The sequence below is a fragment of the Sparus aurata genome, chromosome 5 (assembly GCF_900880675.1).
Source record: "Sparus aurata chromosome 5, fSpaAur1.1, whole genome shotgun sequence".
Lineage (NCBI taxonomy): Eukaryota > Metazoa > Chordata > Actinopteri > Spariformes > Sparidae > Sparus > Sparus aurata.
The window spans coordinates 31,153,240-31,175,467 of record NC_044191.1 but is presented as its reverse complement, the minus strand read 5'-3'; the positions used below and the strand labels follow the sequence as shown (position 1 = coordinate 31,175,467).

The window sequence follows — 22,228 nt, the reverse complement described above, 5'->3', positions numbered from 1 at the left end:
GAAAATTGAACAACGTGTCGAGGTCACTCTCAGTAACAAAATGTAGGGTTATCTTGATAATTCTATTGTGATTTCAGGAGTTAAAAGAAAAACTCCTCCACGTTTTTCTACTTAACCAGTTCACTTTCATTATTATCCTCCTGAGGCAGAGTAGAGATTTCTAACACAACATCACATTCTTTCACGGTGCGTGCAGAAAGGAACATATCTGAAGAGGCCAAAACTTCAGCAACAGTTGTAGCAAAGAGAATATTTAATTTAATGTTGATGCCTTGAACTGGCCTGACAGTTACGCTGGTTTTCACACCACAGTTGTTTCCGGACTTTTGACCTAATCAGACTATTTCTCTCTCTCAGTAAAATCTTCAGTTTTGTCTCTCAGTGTAGATTCTCCTCATACTTGAACAAGCTTGTGGTTGACTTAATATGCAGATGACAACATCATATTTTCTCTTGCTGCAGAGCTCCTGCTTTCCTGCATTGTGATGATGCACATCTCCTTCATGGCATCCCGACCAGTTGAGCCAAATAAACTTACGGAGAACCTGGGGAAGATTATTTTTCCTTGCCAGGATCTGTGGAGTGCAGAGAAGAATTACGTAAGTAAACACATTGTACTGTAACTCATTATACAGTGCATGTGAAGTGACACTTTCACAACTTTTCCATATTTTTTAAATCATGATCAATTCAATTTATTTGAGATGTATCCAGTGGTAAAAGCCTTCATTTAACAGAACATCAGGGCCCTATGTCAGGTTTCCTGCTCGCTGACCTTTTGAACTGTATTTACCCTCCGAGCTCTGACTCTGACATCATCGACTCATTATGACTCTCACCTCCTCTCTAGACCCGCAAAATGTTTCGGACACAGCCACCAAGTGGATTAAATATTACTGTTAAGGGAATATCTATGGGAAACACCCCAGAAGAAATCAACACCTCCATCTGTGCCATCACCAACTACCTCAACAACCACATGAAGACAATCGTCAGTGCTACTCTCAGCCCGGGCCACATGAGCAAAAAGATTCTCGACAACATTGAGATGTTCACACGAGAGTTTAAGGCAGCAGCTGGAGTCAGCACAACGGAGTGCATCATAATTAGTCTTGATGGACTAGACGATTACAAAAAGAAAATACTTGGCTGCCAAATCCTTTCCTCCGTCAGAAAGTGGGTGGAGCATTTCTCACACAACTCCTGTGTTCATTGAAAACACTTTGGACAATTTATTTGTGCATTTATTGATCTATTTATGTATTTATTTACTTATCATATCTTTATTTATTTATTTATTGGTGTGTTATTAAACATTTTCCATATGGATTTATAGTTACCAATATTTATTTATTTATATGAAACAATGTTTTTCATCATGTCGGTAAGCCTTGTACTGCTGCGTTCTGACTGGATACTGTGCTGGATTACTTTTTCAAATGTAAACTGGCAACAAACCAAAAAAAACATATTTATTTATTAAAGTATTTATTCAAAACCACTTGTACATCATCATCATCATCATCATCATCATCATCATCCTATATCATGTTTCTGTCACAGAGTACTTTTGTGGTGTAATCCCTCCTTCGGCAGGAAACGTAGAATAATGTGAAAGTAAAAGAAAAAGACACACACACACACACACACACACACATGCTACTTTCTGTGGGTTGATTGTTGTTTGTAACTGAGGGAAAAAGAAATAACAAGTGTTCAGTTCTGTGCTTAGTTGTTTTGTTTTCCCCCAGATGAAAAAAACTCTGTGATAACAGTTTTCTTTAGTTCTACAATTTCATAAATACAACGTGAAAATATGAATAAATTCTCATAGAGGCCAGACTAACCCTAAACCTAATCCTAACCATCCCTCGTACCTGATCTCAGTGTTAGGGGGTTTAATCCTGTGAGTTACATCCCACCTCTGCACGGGGGCCTGTGAGCAGAGCAGGGCTGCGCCTGAACACATCATGGAGGGGTGAACAGAATAATCACATAACCAATAGGAGAGGCTGTGATTATGCTGTGCTTGATTGCCCCTCCCCAACAAGCTTGATTTATCATTAGTTCATCTGTGCCAGTGCACCACCTTTTTTAAACCTCAATATTAACCTTAAAACCAAGTCTTAGCCTTCAAACAGTCTTTTGCAAAGCTGAAACGTTCTCACTGGGTGGTTTAAAGCTGAAATAAGCCCATCATTTCATGTTTTTTAATTTGTTTTACACATGGTGACATCTTACAAGTACCTGGGAGTTCGCCTGAACAATAAACTGGACTGGACTGATCACACTGCAGCGACATACAAGAAAGGTCAGAGCAGACTGTATCTGCTGAGGAAGCTCAGGTCCTTTGGAGTGCAGGGGGGCACTTCCTGACCTCTTCTATGACTCTGTGGTGGCATCAGCCATTTTCTATGGAGTAGTCTGCTGGAGCAGCAGCATCTCAGCAGCAGACAGGAGGAGACTTGATAAACTTATCAAGAAGGCCAGCTCCACCCTGGGATGCCCTCTTGACTCAGTGCAGGTGGTGGTAGAGAGCAGGATGATGGACAAGCTGTCATCGCTGCTGATGCAGGAGTCCTGCCCCCTGCAGGTCACTCTCACAGCACTGGGCAGCTCCTTCAGCAACAGACTGATACACCCTAAGTGTGTGAAGGAGAGGTATCGCAGGTCCTTCCTTCCTGCTGCTGTCAGACTGTACAACCAGCACTGCTCCCAGTAGCCTATTGACCTCACCCTGTACTCTGCACTGTGCAGTATGTCTGCACAAAGGTCACTTCTGTTTTTGCACTATCTGGTAAATTTCCTTAACACCCATATTTATTCCATATTTATTATCTGTATTTAAAATCTACGTTTAAAAAAAAACTGCTGTTAATTTTGCACCATATCATGTAAATATGTATATATGTCTATTTCTTCCCTTTTTAATTTTATTGCTTATTTTTGCTATTGTTTCTGTTATTGTAATATGTTTCTGTTTTTTTAATATTCTGTCGCTGCTGTGACAAGCAAATTTCCCCGTCTGCGGACCATTAAAGGATTTCTGATTCTGATTCTGATTTAGGCCTATTTTTTTTGTATTTGTATGAGTGAAAGGTAGAGTAAGTAAAGAGAGCAGTGTGGGGTTGTAGCAGCACAAACACTTGTGTCTGCTGGTGCCAGAGAGGCTCTTGAGGCCTTCCTAGATAAAGAATATAAGGTGTGAGACAGTGTTTTTTCTTAAACTACATGAAATGTTCTGGGGAGGACACCAATATGCTCACAAACACTTTGCCTTGAAGGAAAACTTCTTTATACACTTGCTGTGGTGCCAACACCAGATCAGGTAAGCTCTCCTTTAGCCTCTCTGCTTCACTCACAGGTGTGTGATCTGACAAATATATTAGTGTACATAATAAATATAACATTAGATAAGAGATAGGACAGGAGCCTCTCCTCCTCCTCTCCGCTTTTCACGCCTCCGCAGACTTACTTTAATTCGGGAGCGCTGCTGCTGCTGCTGTAGGGAGCATAAAGGGGGAACACCGAGAAATAATATTGATTTTTAATCATGTAATCAGACATTTGGCTGACTGTACTCATGTTACGGGATGTGTAGGTTTTTCTAAACCAGAGATTCCTGAGAAAACCCCCCCAAGAATGAATCCTGAACTTGCAATATTTTTTTTTCTATGACAGCAGCTAAAACGCTGGGGAAAATTTTTTAAGATGCTGATCTTTATCTGAGGAGCCTTAATAAAAGTGATCCTCGAAAGTCGGATCCGACAAAGTGTCACATCAGAGAGCCTGCTGCTGACTAAAAAAAAAAAACTCTTCGCGTCATGGATTCCCGCGTTGGTAAGCACCTCGGCGTGCGGTTCAGAGTCCCGCATGTGTCTCAATTCGATCCAGGCAGTCCCGCATCTTCAGACCTCTGAGAGCTGAAGTTGCACAACGCTGAAACTCTGGTGGTGATTGCAAGACGTGCCTCTGAGCGTGCATGCGTGTGTGTGTGTGTATATGTGTGTGTGTGTGTGTGTGTGCATTCAAATCTAACGAATCTGTGTTTTTTTTTTTTTATTATTTCACACTTTCAGCCCTCCTGTTCCTGTGTGTGCTGATTGCACAAGCTGGCTGCTCACCCGTTCAAACCTGGGCCTTGAACGAAACCATCCAGATGATGAGGGAGGATATACGAACCACTCTGGGCAACCTTGTAAGATTATCATTATTATTGTTTATTATTTTTTGGTGCTTGATTTATTCCGTTTACCGTTCAGAGCAGCTCATGTGCTTTATTCTAATGTGAGGGTGAATAGTTGTGTTTAATTTCTAAGCCATGAAGTGCTTTTTGAAAATGATGTTGCTTTTATTCTTGATAAAATTAGGCCACTTCACTACCACTTCTAAAAAAAATTAAAATTAAATAGAGATTGTGTGTTACCTGAGAGAGCATCAGTGACCAGTCAGAAAATGAGATTCAGGGTGTAAATACTAAAATGGTTAATCTCTGTTATTTGAATATAGAAGTATTCAAGAACATATCGTACTTTTAAGTATATAAAGTAAAAGTACTCGTTCTGCTGAATGGGGCCCTATCAGTGATTAAATCGAGGAGGATTAAATCAGTTGGGGAGATTAATCTGTAACACTTCATAATGTTAATTAAACCGATGACATGTACTACAGCTGACAGATACATGTAATGGAGTAAAAAGTATTTCCCTCAAAACTGTTGAGAGGTAGAGTGATAAAATAACACACAGTGGAAATACTCAAACTACATTAAAAAAAGATCTAGCTCACTTCCTCAGTAATGTCTCATACTTAGTTACATCAAATCTCTGGGGATTACTCAAGTGATGTGGGTGCGTCTCTTGCAGACTGAAGCTGGAGTGACCGGCGACATCTCCTGCGACTCCCTGAAGATCACGGAGCAGGTGGGGTCAGAGCAGCAGAAACTCACTGCTGACCACCTCTCCTACTTCCGCTGCTTCATTGACAAGATGACTGGCGTGATCCCGGCGCTGCAGTTCCAGCTGAAGAATATCAGTCAGCTGAGTGAAGACATGGAGGATCTGATGAGCTCCCAGGTGGTCAACAAGAACTGCACCCTCCCCACTCCTGGGAACGACCTGGACAAATATGTGCACGTCAGATGTCTGCTGGAGCTTCTGGACCAGAGAGTCACCAAAGCAGCTGATTTTGTTTTCACTGTCTAGTACGAATCTCATAGGATATATTTATTTTTAACAGATTTAAATTATTGAAAGAAAACGGCTTTTGTAAGAAAACATTTGTATACAGCATGAGTGAGAAAGTGAACTTATTCTGGAAAGTTATACAACTTATCATCAGTATCTGATGATGAAGTATCCTGATATTCATACAGAACAAAGTGATATTTATTGAAAATAATAAAGCATTGATTGAGTCATTGATTTTTCATTTTTGTTGCTTTTATTGTGATTTCGAAAAAATCATTTAAGGCATCTTAAAACTTTTTGCATGAAGACATTTGGGAACTTTGGAAGAGAACAAAGAACACTCGGTTGCAACATACGAAAATATCTTAAAACAAATTAAATACAATATTAAATGTGCGGCCAGATCCTATTTGCAAAGATATATTGTACACAATCCGGTACAAAAAAAAACAAAAAACAAAAACAAAAAACCCCTCACAGAAACAAGGAAAGAAAACAAAGGTTGGAAATTCAACCCGGTGTGACAAATATTTTGAAATCATAGGATGAGAGGAAAAAATGAAAAATAAAATAAAATCACCACACAAATGACAAGCTTCAGTGGAACATTGGGGCTCTCTGTCATAAGTTAAATTGTGTTTTAAGTGTAGAATTAAAAAGGGGGGAAAAAAATCATGACACCCATAGCTGCATTTAAAATTTTCTGACAGTAGTGCTAAATGAAACAAAATGTTACACTTGTTTAAAAAAATAAAAGCATGTTTGTTTTGCTGTAAAAAGGCTTCACTACACACGTAAAAGTGTGGAACTCTGCAGGTAAATGATTTCCATCTTGTTAAAAAGTCACATCTCTCTTTAAAAAAAGTTTGCAATCCACAATAACAGACTGCCAACGCCAAAAAAGCTGCGCAATCGACAAACTCAGTGGTGTGTTTTGCGATCGTAGAAGTCGGAGTAAACTCAGTTGTTGTACAGAAAGAAAAATAAAAACACAAGTCTCAATGTCTGCCTGAGGAGTGCTAAAAATAAATCTGACTAATCAACCTTAAGAGATCTTTATCTGACCTTCAGGCTGATGCACATCACACATGTTGTGCTCCGTCAAATATGTTGCCAAAAACTGAAAAAAAAAAAAAAAAAGAATTGAACGGACGGTTGAAATACCCTCTTAAGGCTTTTGGTCTGTTTCTGTGTGCTTCGTCTTTTTACCATAGCAGACCCATTGTTTTCTCCTGCATCCATCAGTAGGACACATTAGAAATTAGTGCAACTAAGTGCGGAAAAAAAAACACCATAAAAATCTAACAAATCATAAATCAAACCATGTGATGCACCTGTACCCTTACAGATATCATGTATCAAGAGATCAGACTTGCTTTGTTCATAGCAATGCAGCCCTGAGTGACCAACAAAGAAACGACTGTATTAAGATTGTGTAACACTGTACATTTAAAAGTTGTGTATATATATATATATATATATATGATCTGTACTGCTAGTTCACTTATGCTCCCTATGAGGGCTGTAAGTATTATTGCTCCATATTGCTTTGACCTGCCCCGTAGAAATGCATGTACGTAACATACTGTATCTAGGATGACTGCTTTCAGGTCAAATTTGCAGTTGGACTGAATGGAAACACGCACAACGAGCACAGCATGAAGGCAGATGTTCAGCATGGATGGAAAACCAACGAGAAACCACAATTGATAACTGGCTAACTAACATTCACCTGAGTAAATGAGGGACGGGAAAAGATGATAAAGCTCTTATCTTTCTTGTACTAATTAAGCACAGAGCAGCCCAAGAATGGATGACTTGAATGTATTTCAAGCAACCCCCTACATTCGGGTGTGAAGTCCTCCTCTGAGGTTTTTTAGAGACTCCAGAAAAACAACACAAACTATACAGCCAGCTAGTCCGACAAAAGTCCCATATTCATCTCATCTCCTCGTGAAAAAAAACATCATATCCATCCACTTTATACATCTGAGAGAGAAAACATAAATGAACAATCACTCAATATTTCCCTTTTTAACACAATACTGTGTTTTTGCTCTATAAAAGTCATTTCAATTTAAATATTGTTATTCAGAAAGCAAACCACACGTACCACCTTCCAATAAAAGTATTTAGAAGTTCCTCACCTAAAACAGGCGAAGGCAGTAGTAGTTTCTGTCATTTAAATATAATACAATAAAAGCCTTTTTTTTTTTTTTGCACAATTGTTATAAACGTAATTTCAAAGGTTGGGCTCCGACTGAGCACCATCCCCATGAATCAGTGTACAACAAATACATGACCGTCGTCCATCATTTCATGTACTTTCCGAGAAAGTTGTGATTCTGTGGAAGACTCTGCTTAACGGCTGTATGGTTAAATAAGTAACTGTCATTTTTGATGATTGTTGTTGAGTTCAGGTGGCTTTTAGGTCATCTCGTCTGTGAAATCAAGGCTACACATCTGCATGTGTGACGGCATTGATGGCTTCTTCAGGCAGCAGGGATGGATCACTAAGAATGGACGTGGTCGTGCTCAGCTGGCGAAGGGTCCCCAGCACCACTGTAAAACAGTAAACCACAATTTAATTACTATAACCGAACTTTAAAACAGCACTTTGAAGCTAACATGTCTTGGTATGTATCCTTACAGAGTGCTGCATAGTATGTGTGTACCTAAGTCACAATTTCCCATGCTGTAAAGCCCTTTGTTGCTTAGTTTATTTAAAAGTTGCTATAAAAATAAAGTTATCATTATCATAATGTTGATTGTGATTTGGCTGCTCAATACAGCAACTCACTTACAGCCCCAATGAAAAGCTGGAATAAAACTCAGAAGAGCAAAAAACCTCTGCCAAGTCCCAACAGCCCTCTTTAATGCAATCAAGCCTGATCCAGTATTATAAATAAAACAAATTCACTGACTTTTATTTGGATCCCCATCAAAACTCATTCATAGAAAAACGGCACCGTAAACACCCCTGATTTTCTTATTTACATTAAGATCCAACTGTTCAAAAACGCCCAGATTTGCAATTGAGGAAAACACTCCTCGATGAGACACACCCTCCATCCAAGCTGTGTAGGAATATGTTCACAAGTTTTTGTGCAACCCAGCAACAAACCAACAAACGAGCTGACAAGGGTAAAAAATTACCCTCCTCGGCGGAGACAAAAGAGTCAGCAGGTAGCAGAAGGAAGAGGGGAATGACGGGCTTTATACCAACAGTCTACATTCAGTAACTTAGACTAGTTTTTCCACAAGCAAGGGCGGGGCGAGGCTCACCATTCTGTCAAAGTCATGGATATTACGAAATGGTTTCAGGAACATTTTGTAAAAAAGTGAACACAATTCTTTGCAAATGATTTGTTTTTATTTGTTTTACACAGCATTCCAACTACTGGGGCTGTTTTTGTAATAACTGGGCCGGAGGCAAGGCTCGGGGTCTAATGTAAAAAAAAAAAAAAAAAACTTTGGTGGGGAAAGTGTCGACGCTCAGCAAAACTAAAGCGTTTTCCAGGAAGTTGTTGGCAAATTTGTCATATACCAGGACTTTTTCATGACAGCTGCATCAGACGTTCATTAAAAAAAAAAAAAACCCTGTGTGTCATGAAGTCAGTGACTCAGGAGAATTTTAAATTGTCTTGCAACTACTGATTTGTCATTAGGATACACTGACAGATAATATAAAAATGAGGGGACAACTTTAGACATGGAATAAAACCTACTCATGGAATAAAAAAAAGCTGAAAGATAGAAATCTTTTGACGTCACCATACACTGTCGGAGCGACTAGTTGCTCAAGTCAGACTGAGTCCGCAACAAAAGCATAGTATTTTCATCGAGTGGGCAGACAAAGAAATACTACTGGGAAGTGTGATCACTTAATCACTTAATGAGATGCACTGTTTCCTGTAAGGTCATGGCTGATTGGTAACAGAGGAAAAGGCAGAAAGAAACCAACAGAGATGGCGACAGATAGGAAGTATAAAATCTTGAGCACGTAAATAACATACAGTGGCGTGCAGCTGAAAGGAAGCCGTCTCTGTGCTGCAAATGCTCCACAAGGCCTGATCCTTTCTGTCGCAGCTTTATAGACTATGTGCACCCCGATGAGGACGATCAGTTGGTGTCTTTTTACTTACTGGGTCTGAGCACTGGCAGGGAGCAGTAACGATCGAGCCACTGCAAAGTGGTCTGATACAACTCCGTTTTGCTTGTAGTTGACACCATCCCATTGAATGACTCAAAGAGAGGCTTGATGATGATGCTGAACTAGAATGGACGATGGTCAAGGATCAAGTTCACGACAGAGCGGAACAGGTGTTTTTCTGCCTGATGGACTGTTTAAGCTCCAGACTAATGCGCACGTCTGTTGCTTCTGTTTCACCACGTTGTGCTTGAAGAGTAACTCCACCAGTTTCACACATTACAGTGTTCTTGCAGCACCACAGGAAGCATGTAATCTGATAAATTGCCTCCGGTGATGTCACTGAATTTCACAGATTAATGTGGGAACGAGGTTTGAAAAGCTTTCCACTGGTCTAGCATTGCACTCCGATGACACTGCTGGAGAATTTAGAGACATTTTAAAACAAATGATCAAACTACATCACTACAGCATAACCACAGATCTCATCTTCTATATTCAACACATTCTGGTGCCTACATTACCCACAATGCAACTTTGCCACTGAGTGACATCACTGGAGGACACCTTTCAGATTCCATGCAGCAGAAAAATGCTTTATAACACTTTTTTTTTCCACATATGAGGTAGTTTTCCCAACACCTGTTGATACACTTTCATGTATAAACTTGGTGGAGTTACCCTTTAAACTCAAGCATTCAAAAAAGGTTTCAGATGTATGAATCTTGAATTTCTATTAATCCTCCCTTTGCCGTGACTGGAACAGGATATGACCATTCTGTTATTCATCTGTCTGATCTGAAGGAGGTGCCTCTCAGTCACAACAGAGTTTCATATCAAAAGTATAATGCTGACACCGTACTTTGTGTTATGACTAAGCAGCAAACAGCCAGTATAGGCGCTTTCATCAAAAGGATACAATCCAGAACTTCCAGTTCTGAAGAGTGCGGTTCTTCACGTATTCGTTGAACTCCTGCATGTGGTCGAAGCGATGTCGCCTGATGGGCACCCCTGTGACAGGCAGCTGTTCCTGACACGTGCTGTCGTTCGGAAGTGACGGGAAGAAGGAAACGGTTGAGAGTTAATGTTCAATGTGCCTGTGCAACTTTTATTTAATACTTCAAGAGAGGTGTGATATATTTGGTGTTTAAACATACTTAATGGAGGCATTGAGCTCCTCTATCTCCTCTCGTAGCCTCCTGACCTCTTCTTGCATCTGCTGCCTCTCCTGCTGGAGTTTCCCAATGTGCTCCACTGTCTTCTGCAATGTGACTGCGTTACTGGTCTAAATGAAGTATGACAGGAGGGGAGAAAACAAATTAAATATTTAGAACAAAACTTAAATACTGGGCACAAACATGATAAAATATAGACCCACAGATAGGCAGACTTACATTTAATTGTGACTTCAGAGTGGGAACCAGGTCACAGAGTGTTTTAAAGCCATTCTTTATGTTTGATCTTCTCTTTTGCTCAGCAGATATGTGTACTGTCCTCCGGCACTGAAAGACAACAGCAGTGGAAACATTACACAGAGGATTACTGAGTTTCAGTTTCAGAGCAAAAGGCAAAATGTTATTGTTGCTACGAACAGAGTTAACAATTGTTAGGGCATTATATTCAGTCTGAAAAACATTAAAGACACACAAACACAAAAACACAAACCTGATTTTGTTCGTTCTTGACCGAAAGTGCACTGCCGCTGCTGATCAGTGACTGGGGACTTGGGACTTGATCTAAGCCACATGGTGAGCCTTGGCCTGATCCTGGCTGACTGTGAACTGGAAAAAAACAAACAAGCAAACAAACTTGTAATAATTGGTGGGCTTTTAGTTATGATGTGCTTTTCTGGGAAAAAAATGTTCTCACTGGCACCAGAAGAGACTTTCTGATTTTTGCGGCTGGAAGAATAAGACTTTTCTTTGGGGGCAATCGGCTGGTGAGACTTGTGTGTATTAGACACAACATGAAATCCAGACGCCTGAGACACATGAAAGGAGAAAAAATAGAAATTAAAAGGCAGGTTACCTCAACGATGAAACACAATCCATCTAAACTTTTCATCATACTGTGGTGTAAGAACAAGTGACGGAGCTGTAAACATACCCCTCCCAGATGAGAAGGAGCGATGACCACTCCAGCATTAGGGACCACATCTGCTTTCAAAGGTGTTGGTGTAACAATCACAGCATTAGTATGACCTGGGAAAGGGGCTGAGAAGATGAACACTGACATAGTGAGTATGTGCATTTATATGCGAGTATCCATGAATTTGTTACACAGGTCCTCATCCTCTGTGGCTTTTCCCATTCATGCATAAAATAAGATAATAAAGTCTGTGGTTGATGTAAATTAACAGGTTTTCATGATTTTTAATAGATTTCAGCTCCAAATATGATTAATTTCATACCTTGAAAGACAAAGTGCTCTATTATCTTACTCAAAATACAATTATAGAGAGATTATTCCCTCAATGTATCCAAATATTAATAATTCCAGATGTTTTCTCACCAAAGCAGTTTCCAGCAGTACAAGCTACAGTGACTCATATATGTATACTGTGAACTTCACATCACCATTGTTATTAATCAATACGGCTAAATGAACAGCTTGAGCGCTATCTTGTGGTAATTAAATGAAACAGCTCCACTGCCAGATCAACAACACTGAATGCACAAATGCAAAATAAATATATTGATCTTGAGAACAGACCTGTGAGGATGAGGTGGGAAGAGGGGAGGGTGCTAGCGAGAGCAATCCTTTGCACAGGGCGGTTTTTGTTGGCACAGGAGGACTGAAAGGGGCGAGGCAGGGCAAAAGTCTGAGGGTGCTGCACAGAAGTGGCAGGCAACGAAGCCAAGGGTTGGAGTTGAGTTGAAGGAGGTGGAGGTTGTGTGGATATGGAGCTATAATCGGAGCTATGGCTGTAGGTGGTGGCTGAGTCGTTGGGGGTGACAGTAGAGGAGGCCGTGTGTGTAATCACAGTGGGCGCTACGGTTTCACCCAGCGCGGAGGTGTTGTCCAAGGGTGAGGGAACCATGGGTGCTGCTGAGGCCATGTCCTGACCTGAGAGGCACTGTGCCAGAGGATCATGGGATAATGACTGAGAAACTGAGGAAACTACTGCTTGATCAGCGGGCGCCACCGGCCCAGGAAACAGAGGCATGTAGTTTTGTACATACGCAGAATCGCCACCACCACCACCACCAGTTCCACTGGTTTGATTGGCCATGGGAGAGGGGATGGGCAGGGGGCCAGGAGGGGAGATGTGGTTGGTTGTGAGCTGCATGGAAGACATTAACTGGGCCTGGCAAGGGATAACAAAGGAAAAGGGAACAAAAACACTTAGTCCGTTCTTCTAGTGCAACATGACGAAGAGGAGACACAGTTTATATTACATATAACATCCTAGACATATGTACATGTGTATAATAAACATAATCCATCCTCTGCGTGTACACATATTTATCCAGTATTTATTTGCACCACTATTATTCCTTCTTTGTTTACAACATATAGAACAGCTGACGTGTGTACTGACTATTTGTTAATGTTTTGCTGTCCTTGTTCCTCGCTGTCTGTCTGTTCTTAAATGTAAACCAGATAAAGTCTGATTCCTTATTTGTGTACAAATACTTGGCCAAAAGCGCTGATTGGGATTTAGCTGAAAATATTCTATTTCGTTCTGGTCGAGATGACGACAGTAAAAAAGGCGGTTTTACAACCCGTTATAAATCTTTAACACGGTTTATCTATTTGTCAGCAATGAAAACGTCAGAAGTGGATGAATTATTCCCTCATATATCAATGAGTAATTGACAGGGTTTGTACATCTTTTAACAGTAAAATTCAGGCACTTTCAAGGTACCTAAATCAACATTTCCAAGACTCTCAAAGCCTTTATCATCACATCTAAATTGTCACCTTAAATTAAATTGCAAAATATAGCGATACAGAATTGTTCAATCATATATTGTCACTTTGTTTATTCTACCAGCTGTTCATATTAGCTTACATTATATGATATATTGATGATGGTTATTTACATATTGCATTTTTTTTTATTGCCAGGAGACAATAAATAAATAAGAAGATAGATGTTTCATTACAAATACCAAAAGTACACATGATGAAACATACATTGATTGCATGTGTAACTGTGTGGATGAAACAACAGATCATATCAAAAATCATGCTTTTTTCAAGGATTTCAACACATGAAAAAAACCTTGATAGACTTTCTTGCTACTCAACGTTGACTGCAACAAATTTGAACTTCCCAAATCTGACTCTTTAACAAAAGAGGAGGGTAGAGACTGGAGAATTGTGGACACATCTTTGTCAAATAAGCTACATTTTTATCCGTCTTTCTATTCACCCTGCTCAGGCAGATACAAAATGTATATATATTTACCTATATTGTATCGATATTCAAAAGGTTTCAAATCACAAATCTATAGGAAAAAAAGATGCTGTTAAGATTGGAGCAGATAAAAGTGGCCTCACTCATTTTTTTAAGTCACTCCACTCCCTCCTAGCACACTGAATAATAGTTTTAAGATCCTTTAACTTTAAAAACTGTACATGAACATGGCCTTAACTACACTGACATGCTGCAGAAATGTGTCTTTGGTGTTGCTCTCAGAAACAGTTACCATTATCCTTTTGTTACTTAATATCAGACAAGAACCTTTGGGAACGCCACATTTATAGAACCAATATAAAATAGGAAAATATGAAATGTACTTTCACAATAATATGGCTAAATAAATGACCTCTGACTGAGCATCAAGGAGGATGACAGCATGAAAGAGAAGCAAAATATTCAGCCATATTTCAAGTGATTCTCAAAAGGATTTAAATCTAATGTTAAGCAGTTTGAGCAGCGAGTCATGTATGAAAAGTGCTACGTACATAAAGTTTAGTAATATTATTATGTTACATAGATTTTTTTTGTGTGTAACTACAGTAAGACAGAAATATGGTAGAAGATGTGGTGGAAAACTTTGCAAGTCGACTAAAAAGACCATACGACTTTAGTCTAGGTAGAGTAACAATCCTCGCACAAACTCTCATCATGATGGTGTGTGTTAGGGACTGTGCCTGGGGTTGGTGTTTACCTGTGACTGAGAGCTGCTGCTGGGTAGAGGGGTGACAGATGATGCAGTGGGGGAAACAGAGGGGAAGGTGGACTGACGGAGGCTGTGAAATAAGTCTGGAACAAGAGTCTCTATGTTAGCTTGATGTTAGTAAAACCACACTACTTTTTTGTGTTAGGCTAAGCAAACTGCTACAGCAGAGTTACAAGAACATGTGCGCATGATTACTGTAAAGTGTACAAAATTAGTGTGTATGTGCAATACTACTGCAGATATGGGCGGTGCCCCCCCCCACGGCTACCTTGTAGTGGATCAAAGGAGTCCATGAAGTCAAGGTTGGGTTGTAAGGGGATGAGTCCTGGTTGGATCATGTCTGCATTGCCTGCGTGAGCTGTGGAAGACAAAGAAGCAGAGGTCAGGAGGCCAATCCAGCCACACGCAGAGCTCATGTTAAGATGGTACATAATTTAGAGAAGTTTGTTAACCATCTCAAATGTAGTGAAAACAATGAACAAAGGACAACAGTTAGAGTTTGGAGTTGGAGTGGCTAAACGTTTTAGTATAAAGGTCCAGTGTGTAAAAATTATAGGGGGTTTATCAGCACAAATGGAATATGGATTCATACATTTGTCTTGTTAGCGTATAATCATCTGAAAAAGGGCTGGACAATATATTGATAGTATATCACTATCACGATATGAGACTTGGATATCGTTATTACCAAACATATGGCATCATGAGCGTCGTCTTTTGCTTTTAAAGGCTGCATTATGGTAAAATGTATAAAACCTACGAGGCTGTTCTACTTGTTTTAAGTTGCCTTTATCCATTTAGTCATTACATCCACATTACTTATAATCATTTATTAAAAATCACAGTGTGTTAATATTTAGTTAAAGTACCAATAGTCATCTCTCACACATCTCTTGTATTCATGTAGAGCTTTTGAGGAGATTTTATAATGTAGAAATATAAATTCTGTTTCGTGATGTAGCCTAAAAATATTGTTATATTAGTTCAAAGTCATATAACTCAGCCCCAACCTGAAGAGGGGAATTGTTGTGTTTTTGTTACCTTATAATGACACTTTTATATCTACTGGGGGAGCGGATCGGAGGAGCCAAAGACTGGGCCTTTCACAATTTTAGCATTCTTAATGGCGGCTGAGATTTGGTGTGTTTACGCTAGATGCCATTACAGTACATCCTGCACACAAGTCCTTTAAATCAAAGGTACTAAAGATGCTACCAATACAATTATGACATCTCTACTGATTTATTAAAATAAGACAACTAATGATTTTCTCACCAATCTCCCTCGGATTGGGCCAGGCTATGGGCTGGTGCGAGGCCAACGTAGAGAACAACGTGTCTGAAAACTCAGACATCAGGACGTCCATGTCAAAGAGGGGGTCCATCTCCATGGGGGCAGGTGCTTCGTTATGCTTACGAGGCATACGGCGCGCTGCTGTCTCTTCATCCTGATAAAAGGAGACACGGAGCATGTCTGGAGAGACTTCCCCAAACAGCGAGAACTGCTCCTCTGGGCCCTTTGAATATTCAAAATGCAACCACCAAGCTAGTTAATGACACACAAGCATGCAGCGTTGAGTACAGCCAACATGAGATGATCTCCTTCCACAGTTCATGCACTAATTGTAAAAAAAGAATTCAACTTACTTACAGTGTGTATATATATATTGTGCAATTAGAAGCTACATTAGGTGCAAGCAGTCAAAAGCACTTTGCATCGTCAAAGATGCAAAGTAAAAAGTATATGAATAGTGTGAGCGTGACTTGGTGGATTAATGGATTAATTTCATCGGTGTCAACAAGTGTTTGAACAGATGCTGATAGTGATGTTCGTTTGGATTATATCGGCACTTTGGTGAGTTGAGCATGATGCAAATTCTGCATACCTTTAGCAAGCTTGAGAGGTCCTCATCTTTGTGCTTCTGTAACTATAAAAAAAAAAAAGGTTGTGAGTGCCACATTAAACAAATATCAATGGTTTCTATCAAGTCAAACCAACAGGATACATCAACAAAATGCCCAGTATCCACCCTGTAAATACTCAATATTTCAATAAAAAAAATGACAATACCCTTTTCTTAAAATATGTTCTCCACTTGTGGTATTCTCTAATGACAATTTCAATTCTTCTTTTCCAGCATTTCCCCTCTGTGGCAGCACCCTGCAGAGGAAGGACGGAGATGGAAAATAAGACAAAGTCCACCAGAACAAAGAGGAAGTAAGACGGGAAACATAAAACTAACTGATGTGGTTAAGAGACTGAACATAAAATGATTCATGGGAGGATTTCTGCACATTATGTGCTATTTGTTACACCACATGATGATCACATTTTTGCGTCTTACATCAGCAGGACGATGAATGTCCAAGTCCATACTTCCATCCAGAGGAGTCACAAAATGACAAACGGGATTATCTCTTCTCTCCACATCTGGGGGTAGAAAAAACAACCTCAAGGTCACCCTCAGCCGTCATAGACAGTCCCTTTTTACCCACCGATGAATCCTATTTACAGTAAACATATATTGGCATCTTACAGCACTTATTACTTAACGGTATGAAAATATCAAAAGTGACATCTGCTGCCCTTGGTAAGCACAAGAACATCCTCACCATACAGGCTTAATCGATTTATTGCTTATTTTGTGTCATTAGCAAAAAAATAGTTGCACAAAACACCCTGCAAGTGTCACAAATGATCATTGCACAACTTTAACTAATGTCGATTATTACATAATTACAACTCTATACTATAAAAATTCACCAGTAGTTTTCCACTGACAACTCCAAATACTTTCCTACTATGAGAAATCATATGTCGTTACATCATGTTTGCAGACTACAACTTCACAAGGTCATGCCAACATGAGCAGCTTCAGGTGGAAGGTCATCGCTCAGCTCACGGTTCAGGAAATACTTGACCTACTTCGTGTTTATTTTTGAAACATGAGAGTTGCTGTTCGTCACTGTCACTCGACTGCTCGTGGCATGTAAACAAACTGTTACTACCGCAGGATGCTGCAAAGACTGTGCCAATGTTTATCTTGACGATAACAAAATGTCTTTGTGCGTGCTGCAGCGTGATGTAAGAAGTGTTTAAGTCACTTTAAACTCAAACACTCAACAATACGGTCTACATTCTGTCGATACGAAATGAAAGGGATGGTGCGGGACTCTTACACTGCATATACCAGGCTCTCCATATGGCGTTGTTGAGGCGGATCTTGTCTCTCCAAAGCAGCTTTAGACCTTTGAAGTTCTTCCATTTGGGGGATACCAACTTGCCACTGAAAAGACAATCAAATTAACAGTCAAGTAATCAGTCTATGGAACAAATATGGCGGCTTAACTTAAGAAGAAAGAGATCATAGTTCTTTGTGTTGTCAGCAGTACAGGATCAAAACTGAATTCCACAAAGTGCCAGCTCTTTCCTCTACCCCACAATAACACAACACCTTAAGCTTGATTTGTTTGAGTTTGTCTTATCGTGAATCTATTAACCGTTATAACTTCACACCAGAAGGAAGGACATGTTGTCTCTGTTAGAAGCTTTTAAAATGTCACCTCACGTACCTGATTTGACACTAATACAGTCGTTGACCCAAAGCCTTCATACCTGAGAGTGATGCTTGCTCGCTGTAACGCTAAGCTAGCGTCCATCACTCGGTAAGTTTAAGGTAAGAATACACCCTCTGGCGACAGCTGCTACATGTCTGATGACTGACTGTTTCACTAAGGGACTGGCCTGAATCTGACTTCTAATGCCAACGCAGGCTCTGGAACAATGTGTTTATTTTAAAAATGACAGAAAGGGCAAACTGTCTGCTGTCAAAGCTCAACCTGGAGAATCCAAGTGGATAAATATTTAAAAAGACAGAAGGTAAAGGTCAACCTGACCAACACTGGCACTGTAAAGAAATAAAGCAAGCCAAATAAACAAGCAGGAACCTGCCAAGGTCAAGCTCAAGTTAGAGTGACGATTACAACCATGATATGGAGACGGGGAGCCAAACAAACCAAGAGGAAACAACACGCGTGCACAACACAACAAAATGTAAAACCCGGTGACATCAGAGGGATTAATGAGTGTGTACACTGCTATAACTACATAATGTGAAATTGATAATTACAGCTTTGGGGGTTGGGCAAACCGGCTGATATCACGATGGCGACCTATGAATTTACTGTAGTTCCGACGTTACAACACAATATTTAATTAAAGGTTGTACAAGTTCCTCATCCGCCATGCTGCCTGCTTTACCTCACGTTGCATTATTTAAAATATGTCACCCGAGGCAGAGCCACGTAAGGTAATTTGTTCAGCTGACACAGCTACGTCTCTCTATTGGTACGTACATGCACCAACTTGTTCAAATGGCACAAGAGAAGTAGATGGTAATGATAAAGATAACATAAAGATGCCACTTTATTTGAAGGAGTGTGCATTAGACCGGCAAGACACTGCCATAATAAGACATAATAAGTGTTATTAGGGGTCATTTATGTCAACAGTTCACACAGATTCCTTCATGTTCATAATAGGTATCATATTACTTTTACACACTTCAGATAGTGTTACGAAGAAAAACATCCGTCTCTGCTTTGATTCAAAAATGCTGAATTGTAAAAAACCAGTAGGGTGAACCACAAAAATGTCTCTCTTTCCTTCCTTCCTGTCCACACTTTTCCATTTTTTCCTCCTGTTATTTGTGCGCTTGCTTTCCCGTAGAAGTCCTTAGGAGTAGAAAAGGTTGGTTCAGTAAATAGGCTGGTCCAAGCTCGGTGCAAAGAAGAAAGAAGAAGGAGAAGTATTACAGAGATCCACTATCACTCTTGTTTTAGGTAAAGGCCCTCTCATGTGTATAAATACTCATCACTTCTCCCTTTCAGATGAATGACAACAGCAGAACAGTCACTTGGAGTGGTGCTTTCCTGACCTATAAATAGTCTCCCCGATGATTCCTTGTCGGTGGCATTTGCAAACTGAGAGGGAATCCTCTGAGCAGCTGGCTCTGCACCAGCGCTACAGTGACACTACAGAAACGTAAACATGAGTCCAGGATTTTTACAAATGAACTCACCTCTGAATATGTCAACTGCAGAATATTTAGCTTAATAATCATACAGCCAGGTTTCGGGATGTGTAATGATGGACTGCTCTCGTTCTCTGAAGAAGAACTTGGACTCAAAACAAAAAAGCAGTTGTGACAGATATGCCATTCAACAGGCTCTGTCTGTTCTCACCCATCACTTTCAACCACAGGCGTGGCCGGCTCACATCCAGCATCGTAAACAAATACTTCACACTTCACTGGAACACTTTGAACATTAAGTCTCGTACATTAAGACTAGCAGATGGTTTTGATCAATGTTCCCCCTTTATGCAAACACATTATAGCAATTTGGCGCTCACTGTCAGAAAAATAAGGCCAGAATCAAACCAGCAGCTCTACCATCTGACTCACAGCCGCTCAGCAAGAACATCATGTAATCCATAAGCCATTATGACTACTTTATTTAAAAATAACTGAACAAGTCTAGACCTAAGTCTCCAAGCATTCCCTTTCCGCACCATCTTCACAAAGAAATATGTTCCGTCTTTGAATAAACAATGGTGACAGTTCTGTCTAATACGATTTAAGTCTTGCATAGCCGATGGCAACTCAGACAAGACGCAGCGAAGCACTCCTTAATGTTGGCTTCAGTATTACAGTTTGTTGCTGGTCGCCCGTTTAACCGTTCCTCCCCGAGTTAAAACAAAGACTTTCCATTCAAGAGCAATCAGAGTGGGATTGGATCTCATCAGCTCCCATCCTCAAAACTCATGTCTCAACAGAGTCTAAACCAGTGACGGTAAATGAACTCAAGTGTGGTGCTGAAGTACAAATCTGACTTGCTTGCTCACTACATTTCGTGCAACTTTATACTTCTAACCAACTATATTTCAGAGCCACAGTTTGGCAGAGCGGTGCTGGGAGCGCTTTCGTAATCGCTCAGATTTTAGGGCATCGAGCCAGGCGGGCTCCTGTATTTAAAAGTGATGACTGACGCAGGTGAAACCTTCAGGGCTGGAAGAGAACCGGGCATGTACCTGAGACTCCAAGAGTCCCACATGTGATAAACGAAAGTGTTTTTTTAAAGCCATGTCAACATTGCATGTTGCACAATTAAAAACTCCCCGAATTCAGCTGAATCTAGTAACATGGGAAATTACTTATTTCTGGATTTACGCATTTGTCCTCAGCTCCAAGTGGCGCTGTCGTATTCCCTCTGATTATCATTCGGGGCCCAAACCTGATGAGGGTGGGAGCCTCACTGCTGAAGAGCATCATCACTGAGTAGGTGTAAAATCGGAGAAGGAGGTAACCTGAATTTTGGACCAATCAACTAACAAGTTTGACCAAAACATGTGATGCGCGTATAAAACACAAAGCATTACTTATGGTTAAATCCAAATGATTTCCGTAAAATTTCCAGATGGTGTCACTCAAATAACATCTTCAGTCCAAAAAAAATATATTAATAATAACAATGTGATAATGTTATAATATATATGGCACACAGGGGTGTATTATTTCTGCAGACTGCTGATGATATATCTGCAGAGATGTAATTTTGAATGTAAACCTACTGAGGTAAAGAGACGTCTTTGTTCAACATGGCACAAGCAGGAAGTTGCATAAAATATAAGACTCGTGACTTCAGTTTGACACCAATGAAAGGACTGAGGAGAGCAAACGTGGACTGTGTGAGGGGCTTCAGTGGACATTCACGCTCCTGTGCGAACACAGGATGGGCAGGTGTGTTATAACTCACCTGTAGGCGAGAGTCATGCACTCAAATAGTTTGGTCAGTGAAGCGTCTATGGAGAGATGCGACATGCTCGCCTTGCCAAAGTGATACGTCTGACAGGTTTGCTTGTTGACAGTGTCGAAGTCGTAGCCTTTCTTCGGGGGGTGCTCGATGTGGGGCGAGGACACCATGAAGTGTCCACTGTGGATGATCTGAGACTCCATCCCGTCCGATCTCCTCAGACCCAGCTGAGTCTCCTCCGCGTCCGAGTCGTCCTCCTGCTCCTGCTTTATGCTCGCCTGCGGACGACGGTATTTCTGCCTTAAAGACATCTTTGCAGTCGTCATGTCGGTGCCACACCACACAAATAGCTAACGTTAGCCAACAAGCTAAGACAATAAAACTCCCCTTTCATGAAGCTTGCCAGCAGCGATGGAAAACACGGTTGAGGTTGTTGGTTAAAGTTTGTCAACTTGGCGCCTTCCAGTCCAAGTTCCTCGGTTCACTCATGTTTTGAGCCTGTCGTTGGTAATTAACGGTCCAAGTGAACTTGTTGTTGTCTTGTGAGATAGTTGACGTAAAGTCGCAGCGACCAGCTGACAAAAAACAGCTCGTAGGCTCCTTTCTGTCTCGAGCAGGAAGTTCCTGTGCTGGAGCGATTCTGATTGGCCGAGGTCAGAGCCCCACCCACCGAGCCTCTCAAAATAAACCTGGGGCGATGGTGGCGGACAGTCGGCCCTCTTTGTGGGCCAATTAACAAAACGAACTGTACTGGATATCTGTCAAGATCACCTTCAGCTCAAAGTCTACAGCGGACATTAATGTTTAAGGGGTTATTTTGTGCCTGTTTTACTTTAGTTTAGTATCATCATCACAAAAAATGATCTCATTTTAAGAGACAGCGAGATCCTTCAGTGGCATCGTGCTGCTGATTTTTATTTTTGCAAGATCTTTCTCACTTCCTGT

The 22,228-nt window shown here is 40.5% G+C and overlaps 1 protein-coding gene across 3 annotated transcripts; it reads right to left on the bottom strand.

Annotated features, from left to right (window-relative positions):
- Nucleotides 1-5,419: 5,419 nt before the first annotated feature.
- On the bottom strand, nucleotides 5,420-21,904 carry mlxip (MLX interacting protein). Of its 3 annotated transcripts, none has more exons than XM_030418196.1 (17): nucleotides 21,287-21,904; nucleotides 17,651-17,757; nucleotides 16,816-16,901; nucleotides 16,542-16,631; nucleotides 16,357-16,398; nucleotides 15,747-15,987; nucleotides 14,740-14,829; nucleotides 14,460-14,554; nucleotides 12,052-12,646; nucleotides 11,446-11,552; nucleotides 11,209-11,320; nucleotides 11,005-11,120; nucleotides 10,734-10,841; nucleotides 10,497-10,624; nucleotides 10,259-10,379; nucleotides 9,335-9,464; nucleotides 5,420-7,751 (listed from the first exon to the last, which is right to left on the bottom strand). In XM_030418196.1, the coding sequence occupies exons 1-17, from the start codon at nucleotides 21,607-21,609 to the stop codon at nucleotides 7,645-7,647; spliced, it is 2,598 nt and encodes an 865-aa protein (XP_030274056.1). In that variant the 5' UTR covers nucleotides 21,610-21,904; the 3' UTR covers nucleotides 5,420-7,644. The 3 variants fall into 3 exon arrangements, with proteins under 3 accessions (XP_030274056.1, XP_030274057.1, XP_030274058.1); XM_030418197.1 differs by having other exon boundaries at nucleotides 11,446-11,495; XM_030418198.1 differs by having other exon boundaries at nucleotides 15,747-15,918.
- Between the last annotated feature and the right edge of the window lie 324 nt (nucleotides 21,905-22,228).

Bases quoted from the DNA above. Each gene is read 5' to 3' on its own strand.
- mlxip (XM_030418196.1), bottom strand. From the start codon at position 21,609: ATGACGACTGCAAAGATGTCTTTAAGGCAGAAATACCGTCGTCCGCAG. The intron at 11,553-12,051 runs GTCTGTTCTCAA...TCATCTTCTCAG, and splicing joins TTCCCACCTCATCCTCACAG to CCCCTTTCCCAGGTCATACT. The intron at 10,842-11,004 runs GTTTGTGTTTTT...GTTGTCTTTCAG, and splicing joins TCAAGAACGAACAAAATCAG to TGCCGGAGGACAGTACACAT.